General features: G+C 42.9%; 1 protein-coding gene across 4 annotated transcripts in view; it reads left to right on the forward strand.

Annotated features, from left to right (window-relative positions):
- The window catches only part of rtn1a (reticulon 1a), a 28,110-nt gene that overhangs the window by 15,046 nt on the left and 564 nt on the right, over positions 1-12,500 (forward strand). For 3 of the 4 annotated variants that reach the window (XM_083539970.1, XM_083539971.1, XM_083539972.1), the window contains 6 exons: positions 8,099-8,306; positions 9,579-9,717; positions 10,948-11,017; positions 11,298-11,344; positions 11,617-11,675; positions 11,803-12,500. The exon at positions 11,803-12,500 is cut by the window's right edge and continues 564 nt beyond it. In XM_083539970.1, the coding sequence (XP_083396096.1) occupies positions 8,099-8,306; positions 9,579-9,717; positions 10,948-11,017; positions 11,298-11,344; positions 11,617-11,675; positions 11,803-11,845 (566 nt within the window). In that variant the 3' untranslated portion in view covers positions 11,846-12,500. Of the gene's footprint in view, positions 1-8,098; positions 8,357-8,556; positions 9,718-10,947; positions 11,018-11,297; positions 11,345-11,616; positions 11,676-11,802 lie in introns of all 4 variants that reach the window. The other variant, XR_014533275.1, reaches the window with a different exon arrangement.

Consider the following 12,500-nt stretch of genomic DNA (forward strand, 5'->3'; position numbering starts at 1 on the left):
GGAGAATCACTCAGGAGAATTCATCTCTCTCTCTCTCTCTCTCTCTCTCTCTCTCTCTCTCTCTCTCTCTCTCTCTCTCTCTCTCTCTCTCTTTCGCTTTCTCCTTCTTTCTTTTCATAACTGATGCTGACTGAAAACGTCGCCACATTAGCAGGATCATTACTTTCCACAGGGATTGGAACTGAAAGTGTCGGTTGTCATGGCAACACGTTCAGGGTAAATGGCTCCAAAGATCAGACACGACATTGGCCCAAACCCTCACGTCGTCTCTCATTGAACCTTAGCGGATGTCAGATTTTAATCATGACAGATAAATCCATCATGGGGCAAAAGGGCAGGGTCCAGAGTCCAGGGTGGGGGCATTGGGGAAGACAAAATCGGATGCAAACAGTACAGTAACAGGAAATCTACAACAATATAACCGTGATAGCGTGATGAGAGCGGAGCATTTTGAGCAGGAGAATACTTAATCCCTGTGTTGATAAAGAACAATATAGGAAGTCTTTCCTTCGACTGCAGTTATACTGTATAGACATGTATAGACAATAACTCTGCTGTGTGTCTCTGCTGTGTGTCACTATAAATCTTTTTCTTTCAGCTGCTCCCATTAGGGGTCGCCACAGCAGATCATTCGTCTCCATACCACCCTGTCCTTTACATCTGCCTCTTTTAAACCAACTACCTGCTTGTCTTCCTTCACCACATCCATGAACCTCCTCCTTGGTCTTCCTCTTTTCCTCCTTCCTGGTGGCTCCAACCCTTAGCATTCTTCTACTGATATACCCCATGTCCCTCCTCTGCACATGTCCAAACCATATAAATCTCGCCTCTGTCACCTTGTCTCCAAAACTGTTAAATCAGTGTACTTTAATCTTCTGCTTTCCACCTGTTATGCACTGATTTCTTCATGTACTTTCATTTGCTCCTTTTATTAATATTACAACGTGCTGGTTCACCTTATGCACTTTGTTACTGAAGTTTCCACCTATAAAAACAATTATCATGTACACTGAAACAGCATATTATAATTTTGCAATGTTTTACCTTGTCTATGCACTTTAACGTGCAGTTCTCAGGTTCCCAGACTGCACTATTGTACACAGCAGCGACGGTCCGTCAGAGTCAGCAATACCTTCTCTGCTGTCCTAAACTCAAAATCACTGACTTTCGTTTTAATATATGTTTGTCCATGTATTCTATTTAATTCATTTCATGAAGTGTGCTACTTTCTGTAGTGCAAGTTTAAGTTAGAGTTTCTATCCAATCAGATTTCAGCTGTCACGTGTTGCCAGGGTCAAAGGAGACTGCTGTGAACCTTCAGAATCAGTACTGTGGGTGCCGGAAGCTGAATCAGAATCAGAATCAGATTACTTTTTGGTAGGGAAAGTGGTAGGGTACTTTTTGTTTGGTTTCAGTTGCTCACAGTAAAAAAAAATTAAGATTAAAGTAAAAAAAAAAAAAAGAAGGAAATGTAATTAAACATACATATTAAGTTATATATCAAGTGAACTGAAATGTGCATGAAAAGAAATTTGTAGCAGCAGTAAAAATCAGACTACAATAATATTTATAAAAGGTTATTGCACATGTAAGACTTATAATTGTTATTGCAATGAGATTGCTTAAAGTACATGTCGCTCGGAGCTGTTTGTCTTAGAAATCAGTTTTTGAGTTGACGGCACTGAGGCCCTCTCTAGCAGGCACACAGCAACATCTGCATTTTCACGTCCTTTAAATGGATGGTCAGTGAGCGCATTTGTCAGCGCTCACAAACCGCATCTGTAGCGAACTGCAAAAGCGCCAGTATTTTCATGTGGATTTAATGTCTGTTTTCTTTCAATCCACAATGAATTACAGAGTAGAAGAAACTGATTTGGTCGCAGAGACACTTACAAGGACATAATGAGGAAAGTTCAGCCAGAACAGTTCATAACAGTTGTTCTTCTTCTTCTTCTTTCGGCTGCTCCCATTAGGGGTCGCCACAGCGGATCATCCGTCTCCATACCACCCTGTCCTCTACATCTGTCTCTTTCACACTAACTACCTGCATGTCTTCCCTCACCACATCCATGAACCTCCTCCTTGGCCTTCCTCTTTTCCTCCTACCTGGTGGCTCCATCTTCAGCATTTTTCTACCAATATAATTCGTGTCCCTTCTCTGCACATGTCCAAACCATCTCAATCTCGCCTCCCTCACCTTGTCACCAAAACATCCTACATGTGCTGTCCCTCTAATAAACTCATTTCTAATCTTGTCCATCCTCGTCACTCCCAACGAAAACCTTAACATCTTCAGCTCTGCTACCTCCAGCTCCCTCTCCTGTCTTTTACTCAATGCCACTGTCTCTAATCCATACAACATCGCAGGTCTCACCACAGTCCTATAAACTTTCCCTTTCATTCTTGCAAATACCCTACTATCACAAATCACTCCTGTCACTCTTCTCCACCCACTCCACCCTGCCTGCACTCTTTTCTTTACTTCTCTAACACACTCTCCATTACTTTGCACTGTTGACCCCAGGTACCTGAATTCCTCCACCTTCTCCACCTCTTCTCCCTGCAACCGCATCACTCCACTGCCCTCCCTCTCATTCACACACATGTACTCTGTCTTACTCCTACTGACTTTCATTCCCCTTCTCTCAAGCGCATATCTCCACCTCTCCAGGCTCTTCTCAACCTGCTCTCTACTCTCACCACAAATCACAATATCATCTGCAAACATCATAGTCCAGGGAGACTCCTGTCTGACCTCGTCCGTCAACCTGTCCATCACCACTGCAAACAGGAAAGGGCTCAGGGCCGATCCTTAATGCAGTCCAACCTTCACCCTGAACCAGTCTGCCGTACCTACTGCACACTTCACTGCCGTCACACTGTCCTCATACATGTCCTGCACCACCCTCACATACTTCTCTGACACACCTGACTTCCTCATACAATACCACAACTCCTCTCTCGGCACCCTGTCGTACGCTTTCTCTAAATCCACAAATACACAATGCAGCTCCTTCTGTCCTTCTCTATACTTCTCCATCAACATCCTCAAAGCAAATAAGGCATCTGTGGTGCTCTTCCTCGGCATGAAACCATACTGTTGCTCACAGATGGTCACCTCTTCTCTCAGCCTGGCTTCCACTACTCTTTCCCATAACTTCATGGTGTGACTGATCAACTTAATTCCCCTGTAGTTACTGCAGGTCTGCACATCTCCCTTATGTTTAAAGATCGGTACCAGCACACTCCTTCTCCATTCCTTAGGCATCCTCTCCCCTTCCAGAATCCTGTTAAACAATCTGGTTAAAAACTCCACTGCCATCTCTCCTAAACATCTCCACGCTTCTACCGGTATGTCATCTGGTCCAACCGACTTTCCATTCTTCATCCTCTTAATCGCTGCTCTCACTTCCTCCTTACTAATCCTATCTACATCCTGCTTCACCAACTCCACATTCTCCAACCTTCTCTCTCTCTGATTTTCCTCATTCATCAGCTGCTCAAAATACTCCCTCCATCTTCTCAACACACTCTCCTCATTAGTCAACACATTTCCCTCTCCATCCTTTATTGCTCTAACTTGCAGTACATCCTTCCCAGCTCGGTCCCTCTGCCTGGCCAATCGGTACAAATCCTTTTCTCCTTCCTTAGTGTCCAACCTCTTATACAGCTCCTCATATGCCTTTTCCTTGGCTTTCGCCACATCCCTTTTTACCTGCTGCCGCATCTCCTTGTACTCCTGCCTACTTTTCTCATCACTCTGTCGATCCCACTTCTGTTTTGCCAACCTCTTTACCCTAATGCTCTCCTGCACTTCCTCATTCCACCACCACGTCTCCTTGTCTTGCTTTCTATTTCCAGATGTCACACCAAGTACTTTTCTAGCTGCCTCCCTCATCGCTCCTGCAGTAGTTGCCCAATCATCCGGCACCTCTTCACCACCACCAAGCCCCTGTCTGACCTCTTCCCTGAACCTCACACTACACTCTTCCTCCTTCAGTTTCCACCATCTTATTCTTCTTTCAATCCTTACTTTCCTCCTCTTCTTCTTCGCCTCCAAAACCATCCTACAGACCACCATCCGATGCTGTCTAGCTACACTGTCCCCCGCCAACACCTTACAGTCTCCAATCTCCTTCAGGTTGCATCTCCTACACAGAACATAATCCACCTGTGTGCACCTTCCTCCACTCTTATACGTCACCCTATGATCCTCCTTCTTCTTAAAATACGTGTTCACCACTGCCATTTCCATCCTTTTAGCAAAATCTACCACCATCTGCCCTTCCACATTCCTCTCCTTGAAACCATACCTACCCATCACCTCCTCATCACCTCTGTTCCCTTCACCTACATGCCCATTAAAGTCTGCCCCAATCACCAATCGTTCTTTCCTAGGTACACCATCTACCACTTCATCTAATTCACTCCAGAATCTTATCTTCTCCTCCATCTCACAGCCAACTTGTGGAGCATAGGCACTGATGACATTTATCATCATCCCTTCAACCTCCACCTTCACGATCATCACCCTATCAGAAACTCTCTTCACCTCCACTACACTCTTACTGTACTCTTCCTTCAGAATCACCCCTACACCATTTCTCTTTCCATCCACACCATGATAAAACAGTTTAAACCCACCTCCAATGTTCCTGGCCTTACTCCCTTTCCACTTGGTCTCCTGAACACACAGCATATCTACCTTTCTCCTCTCCATCATATCAGCTATCTCTCTCCCTTTACCCGTCATAGTACCAACATTTAAAGTACCAACCCGAACCTCTACTCTCCTACACTGCTCCTTTTCCCGCCGTCTCTGTAGACGTCTTCCTCCTCTCCTTCTCCTCCTTCGGCCAACAGTAGCCCAATTTCCACCGGTACCCTGTCGGCTAACGATACCTGTGGCGGTCGTTGTTAACCCGGGCCTCGACCGATCCGGTATGAAATTTTCATTTGTGATCCGCATATTTGATTTGGCACATGTTTTACGCTGGATGCCCTTCCTAACGCAACCCTCCCCATTTACCCGGGCTTGGGACCGGCACTAAAAGTGCACTGGCTTGTGCCCCCCTAATGGCTGGGTTAGTTCATAACAGTTGTTAAGCTTTTTAATTAACTCTTTATTCTTTTGTGTTTAATTTCCTGTGAAATTTGCACAAAAACACACAATCGGCCTTCTGTTTTAATCCCCAGAAATGCAGGGAAAACCCTGGGTCTTTTTATGAGGTTAATATCGATGCTTTTGCTAGAGATGTTGTATGTGGGGGGTGCAGCTGTGACTACAGTGAAAGGAGACTTGTTGAATTGTGTTCCTTGGGTTTCTTGCTTTATGGCATTCATTCTCCCAGTATGAGATTCCTGTCTGTGATGCAGCGCTACTGTTATACTTCATTTCTCTATAATATTGATAGTTTCTATAGATGTGGTGTCATAAAGATAGTATTAAGAGATAGATGGAATCAGGAGGATATATATAGAACACACTATATGGACAAAAGTATTGGGTCACCTGACTTTCCCAGCCAGATGTGGTTCTTTCCCAAAATGTTATAGCAAATCTGAAAACACACAATTGTCTTTGGATGGAGTAGTAAGAAATTTCCCCTTCACTTGAACTAGGAGACCGAAACCTGTTCTAGCATCACAATGTCCCTCTGCACAAAGCAAACTCCATAAAGATTGGCTTTACATGGTTTGTTGTGGAAGATCTCCTGTTATAGAGCTTAAACCCTTTTGAACTCCTTGGGTATGAATGTGAACACTGACTGCACCCCAGGCCTCCTCACCTTACCTACATCACTACCTGACTTTACTAAGACCCTTGTGTCTGAATGAGCACAAATCTCTGCAAATAAACTCTAAAATCTAGTGAAATATCTTCTCAGAAGAGTTGAGGTTATTATAAGCCCAAAATTTGACTAAATGTGGAATGCAAAGCACATACCTTACATATGACCTGTGTCCACAAACTTTTAACAATATACTGTGTGTGTGTAACTGAACACACCTGTGCTCAGTCAGTAGCTGGGAGATGCAGTATGTGTTTGTTGACTCTGACTTAGTATGTCATATTGGCTATCACGGTGAATGCTGGGAATTGTAGTCCTCAGCTTACTGCTAGCAGACCATTAGCATCAGTGCTGCCTGCTTTTCCTGGTAGTTAGCTTAGCTTGTGATTGACAGCATAAATATTAGCGTGGCTTTGTTAGCAATAAACATGGTGTACATGTTACATATACATGAATACATACTGATGCCGTGTTCAGTGGAGTGAGACGACGGCTCCAGTTCAGCTGAAATGTTTCAAGAACATTTTCCTTTGCTACTAACACTTAGAACAAGCTAATACAAACAGTGCTAATCAGGAACCCCCTACAGGGCTTATAAATTGGGAGGTTATAGTATAATAATAATTAGATATCAGCTAAAGTGTATAGTACTTAAAAGCAGATTAGCATGCTAACTGAATGCCCTATGGTCATAACACACAAGCATTTTTGTGTTATGTGTGTCTACTTGGTCATCTTTGAGTCTGTCCTGTGTACATTCATAACTGTCTGGTTTGGTTCAGCTACCACATCAGACAGTAAAAGGCTACAGTGGATGGTCAGGACTTCTGAGAGTATAATTGGTGCGCCACTGCCCAACTGCAAAGACCTCCATGATTGAGGAAAAGGGCTAAGAAAATCACTTTTGACCCACACACCGAGCCCACTCTCTCTTCGAACTGTTACCAGAACAGCCATGCACAAGAACATTTTTTTTTTTCCCACAGGCTATAATTAGCATGAACAATTGAAATATATTTATAACTATAAATTGTCCATCATATCTGACACATTGATACATAAGACCCGAGTGGTACATTTGTAAACTGCACACTTGTAAATAACATACCTGTACAAAAATCTAAACAATATTTATGTATATATTTGATTAATTTCATGAAGTGTGCTGCTTTCTGGAACAATATATATATTGTCTGTTTTACTTTCTCCTGCACTGGAAGCTCCTGTCGCCAAGTCAAATTCCTTGTGTGTGTGTAAACACTTGGTAATAAAGCAAATTCTGATTTTGATTTAATAATGATCGGATACAATTAAATCAAGTGATGTTTTCGGTTGAAATTTTGTGTTTTTATTTATAGCTGTCACATAATTAAATTTTTTGCTTTGAAATAGCACTGGGGTTTGTCAGTCTGAGGAAAGTCATTAGTGTACATTAGTGTCCGTTATATAACTAGTGGTTAAGATGCAGCGCTCTCACCGCTGCGACCCGGGTTCGATTCCCGGTCAGGGAACCATCCCCAGCCACTCTTAGTGCCGGTCCCAAGCCCGGATAAATTGGGGAGGGTTGCGTTAGGAAGGGCATCCAGCGTAAAAACATGTGCCAAATCAAACGTGCGGAGGATCCGCTGTGGCGACCCCTAAAGGGAGAAGCCGAAAAGAAAGTTTAGTGTCCGTTATATAACTGTAACCAGCCAAATGTGTAATATTTAGCGAAAGTATAACTAAAACCTAAACTTTTTAGGAGAAAGGATACGTGTCTCTACTGAGCTGATGTGTGTCTGTGTGTATGTGAGACATTTGTTCAAGCTGGTCATTTCAAGCCCTTATCGAAACACACAGATAACATTTTAGCAAACGTCCTTTGTGTGTGATTGTGTGTGTGTGTGTGAGACGCTGCCAGGTGGCAATGCACACCACTGACCACAGGCACACCAGCAAATCTACAACAGAATCAAGGTGTTGCAGTGGCACAAACTGCAGACCTAAATCTGACATAAAAGCTGTAGCGCAGGGGTCACCAACATGGTGCCCGTGGGCTACTCATGTGGTCCATGCGGGCTACCTGGTGCCTGGCATGTTGGGCCTTTTTCTAAAAATATCTGTTTCCTACTTTGTTAAATCATTGTTGATAATTATGAGAAATCGTTAACATGATCAGTGTCTTGGAATATCATTAATTATTAATAATAACATATAATAAAAGGTATTATGTAATTACCTCAGTCTAAGACGTAATAAGAAACAGATGATTTATGATGGCCTGAAAACGTCTTTTTCACATGACCGTACATGTGTGTTTGTAACAGTGGTGGAGCTGCTGCACTGGCGGGACATGAAACAGACGGCCGTGTTGTTCAGCAGTGTGTTGTTGCTGCTCTTCTCTCTGACTCAGTTCAGCGTGGTGAGTGTGATGGCTTACCTCGCCCTCGCCGCGCTCTCCACCACCATCTGCTTCAGGGTCTACAAATCCGTGCTACAGGCCGTGCAGAAGACCGATAATGGACACCCCTTCAAGTGAGTGCTTTCTGTGTGTGTTTGTAAAGAAATAGTCTAAAAAATGTTAAGCTATCTTCCCGTGGGCTCACCACCTGCAGGAGGGACCGTAAGGGACCGTTGCTGAGAGGATCGGGCAGCAGGCGGGGGCCTTGACAGCCCGATCCCTGGACACGGAGAAGTGTCTGGGGAATCTGCTTAGACTGCTGCCCCCGCGACCCGAATTACGGATAAGCGGGAGAAGATGAAATGAAATGAAATGAATGTTAAGCTATACTTTGCACATGACTATTTATCTTTTCTTTTAGTGAATCAGTTCATAAGAGTCGACTCTTTTCAGCAAATCCAAAAATTACGGAATTCTGAGCTGTAGGTTCGTCCTGTGATCGAAGTTTTCCTGAAATCTTCTCCCCTTGTGTGAATATCAGTTTACCAACATGCAAACACACAACCGGAGTGTAAATGTAATGTTATAGAGATATTAGTCTGACAAACTATTTATAAATATACAAGTAATTATACAGCAGTTTGTCCTGGTCCACGAACATGATTGGATGGGAAGTGGTAGATCAGATGTTAGACTTTTGATCAGGAGTTCAAATCCCAGCACCACTAGGTTGTTACTGCTGAGCATTTTTGTACAATGCCTCAGTTGCTTAGTTATAAGTCACTTCGGATAAGGGCATCTGCCAACTGGCATAAATGTAAATGTGCTGTAAGAGTGGCGTCATTGTGCGCACAATCTTTACCCCGAAACCCTAATACAATTACTACAGGCTGGCACTCAGCCTTTGCTTTACCATAGAAACACACAACCCACTTTTTTCTTTTTGTTCATAGGGCAAACACCTCTATTGATCCATTAAATGTTTTTTGAACTGTGTACGAAAGCATCACACTCAACTGCTAAATGCCGCAAACTGTACAGCTCTGATTACTGCAGCCCCATACCTACACCTGTGCTGACGTTCAGTACTACAGCCTGAACACGAGTTCAAATCTAATCCTGATTCTCACACTTTCAACTTTGGCCAATGAGGTCGTGTGATATTTGAGGGATTCCAGATCAGAAGCATGCGCAATTACTAAAATCCTTTTGTAAAAGATGATGTGACCGCATTACGGTCACATCGTAATTGCATTTTCTAAATGTGAAAAATACCCCCCCCCGAAAATAACTGATCAAACAACCACAGTCTGGTGTGAATTAACTGGTGTACACTCAGTGACCTACTCATGTGTGTGTGTGTGTGTGTGTGTGTGTGTGTGTGTGTGTGTGTGTGTGTGTGTCAGGGCGTATCTGGAGAAGGAGATCTCTCTCTCCCCTGAGCAGATCAGTAAATATGTGGAGAAAGTACAGCTCTACATGAATTGCACCCTGAAGGAGCTGCGCAGACTTTTCCTGGTCCAGGACCTTGTGGACTCCTTAAAGGTACTTGGGTCACATGACCTCCATCAAGACCACTGGGTTCACAGTAGCGGGCGAACGATTGAATAAACGGCTGATTATTCGGGCAGATTTTTGGCATTTTAAAATTAATTTCAGCAACCGAATGTGCTGCAAATTAGGCCGATTATTAGGCACGTCTGAGTCGACAAACCGCGCGTGTATGTTCTGCGCTTGTGTAAGTAAGTTTCTTTTCGGCTTCTCCCGTTAGGGGTCGCCACAGCGGATCCTCCGCACGTTTGATTTGGCACATGTTTTACGCTGGATGCCCTTCCTAACGCAACCCTCCCCAATTTATCCGGGCTTGGGACCGGCACTAAGAGTGGCTGGGGATGGTTCCCTGACCGGGAATCGAACCCGGGTCGCAGCGGTGGGAGCGCTGCATCTTAACCACTAGACCACCAGGGGACCTGTTCTGCGCTTGTGTGAGAGAACAATTTTCCCATACCAGCAGGTGGCAGTATTATGTATACCGCATTCAAACCGGGAAACTGGAAGAACTGTGAATTGTGAATATATAAAGCAAGCAGCGTTTATTGTCGATCATTGCCGACAGATTCATATAGTTTTTTTTCCAGTCATATATGCGAAGTTGCAAAGACAAGAGCAAGAATGACAAGTGTTCCTTTCTTTTCTATTGTGCTAATTCGCTAAACTTAATAGCTAATCGGAGTTTTCTTTCTAGCCGACAAGCTTCACCGCTGCTTAACATGCAGAATAAAGCCAACCAACCGTCAAAAACCAGTTTACATTCCCTGATGACCGGGCTTTAAGTTCTTATCATTCGTTCTTAATCTAGCCGTATATATTGTATTGGTTAAATATGATGCTGCTTTTGGAGAGAGAATAACTTTTAGAACTGCGTTGCTTGTGAGCCTTTCAACCAGCTGTAGTTTAGGCTACATGTAGACACAGGAAGCAAAACCTGGTAACAAGCACACTGATCAGAGAGGCTTCTTGTGTTTAATAAATGGTCAATCTAAGCAATTTTCTGCATCATGGTTTATTAACTGTTGGTTTTTATGAGAAAAGAAAATCAGCCAAACATATTGCCATCACAGATCTGCCCTGATTTCCTAATATCAGCATCGGCCAGAGAAAAACCCATATCAGTCATCATTGTTACTACAAAACCATAATCGCACTGCCATCTCACAGACACGTGTTCACATCCTGCACACCCCGAGTCTCTTACACGTGTATGTATTTGTGTAGTTTGCAGTGTTGATGTGGTTCCTGACATACGTCGGCGCTCTATTTAATGGCCTCACTCTGCTCATTCTGGGTAAGTAAACACAACACAACCCTTTACATTTAACACATTCCAAAACCGTCTGAGCTGCTTCTATAGAAGCTATAGCACATGATCACCATTCTGCTATCCAGATGTGTTAATGAGATGATTAGAAACACAAACACAGCGTGGGTGATGTGTGTGTAGCTTTGTAACGGGTCACACAGTCAATGATTAACACACACACCTGATACAGGCTGCTTTAACAAAGCAAACACATTCAGCTGACTTTTTGGTGAAACAGGTGTCTTTTCTTCTCTCTCTCTCTCAGCTGTGGTGTGTGTGTTCACTGTGCCGCTGGTGTACGAGAAATATCAGGTATTATCTGATTTAAATGTCTCACTGTGTGTAGTGTCTCATTTCATTATGAAATCAAATAAATATGAACAGAGGATGTTAGAGCTTTTACTCTCTGTACACACACAGAACACTACATTCATATTAGTGTTCACTCCATCATCCTCTGTTTAGATTTGTCTTTCTGCCTCTCCTCCATTTGTGCCTTTATCTTTTGCTCTCTTTTATTGTCTCTCTCAATATGTCCAACTCTCTTTTCTCCTCCTTCTATTTTTCTCGCTCTCCTACTACAGAAACAGATAGATCAGTATCTGGGACTTGTGAGGACTCAAGTGAACGCTGTAATGACAAGGTGAGTGAAAAATTTACAACCGCTTTAGTGATAGCTAATGAAGTTTATCACGTGTAAGACGCATGTTTTGCCTCCTGTCTGGTGCATAATTGTGTTTTTATTTGTTTTTTTTTGTGTTATTATGCAGGTTGAGGGAGAAGGTTCCTGGAGCCAAGAGGAAGCATGAATAAAATACCATACCGAAACCATGAAACGCTACAATGCCAGTAAAGATCCCAATCCTGTTAACACACCCTCGTTAACTTCCACTTCCTTTTGCAACCAGCTCGTAAGGTAGAGCAATCAAGTAGACATTACTGCAACCTCCAGGAGCACAAATGACCCAAAATGCACTGCTCCATGAACCATAGGTGCTGAGGAAGAACTCTCTAGCACTACATTCCTCCATGGGATTCACACTTCTGAAGGGAAGTCAATGAGGGTGTATTAAAAAGGAGTCAGCGTTTTGTAGGCGTGTGCCAATAACAAATGATCACAGTGATTATCAGACACTATATCAGGATTTAATATCGCTATAGTAATTAAATATGATCACATGATTTGCCTGGAGCTGTTCTGATTGGACAGTGTGTTTAGCCAATGAAGAGACCTGGTTGCACATTTTACTCAACATCCGTAATGATCATGGTGATTATTTACGCATGCCTACAGTTATATTAAAAATAAGCAGAATAGCAAAAGCACATCATTACATATATTAATGAAAAACAAACAAACAAAAAAAAACTTGTCAATTTTTAATGTTCAATATTTTGTTTTGCTATCTAAATGCTAATTTAAATGTTAAGTTACATTAATGAATAAATACTTTCTTTTGGATGAGGA

Source organism: Silurus aristotelis, assembly GCF_946808225.1.
Source record: "Silurus aristotelis genome assembly, chromosome: 4".
In the NCBI taxonomy this organism is placed as follows: domain Eukaryota; kingdom Metazoa; phylum Chordata; class Actinopteri; order Siluriformes; family Siluridae; genus Silurus; species Silurus aristotelis.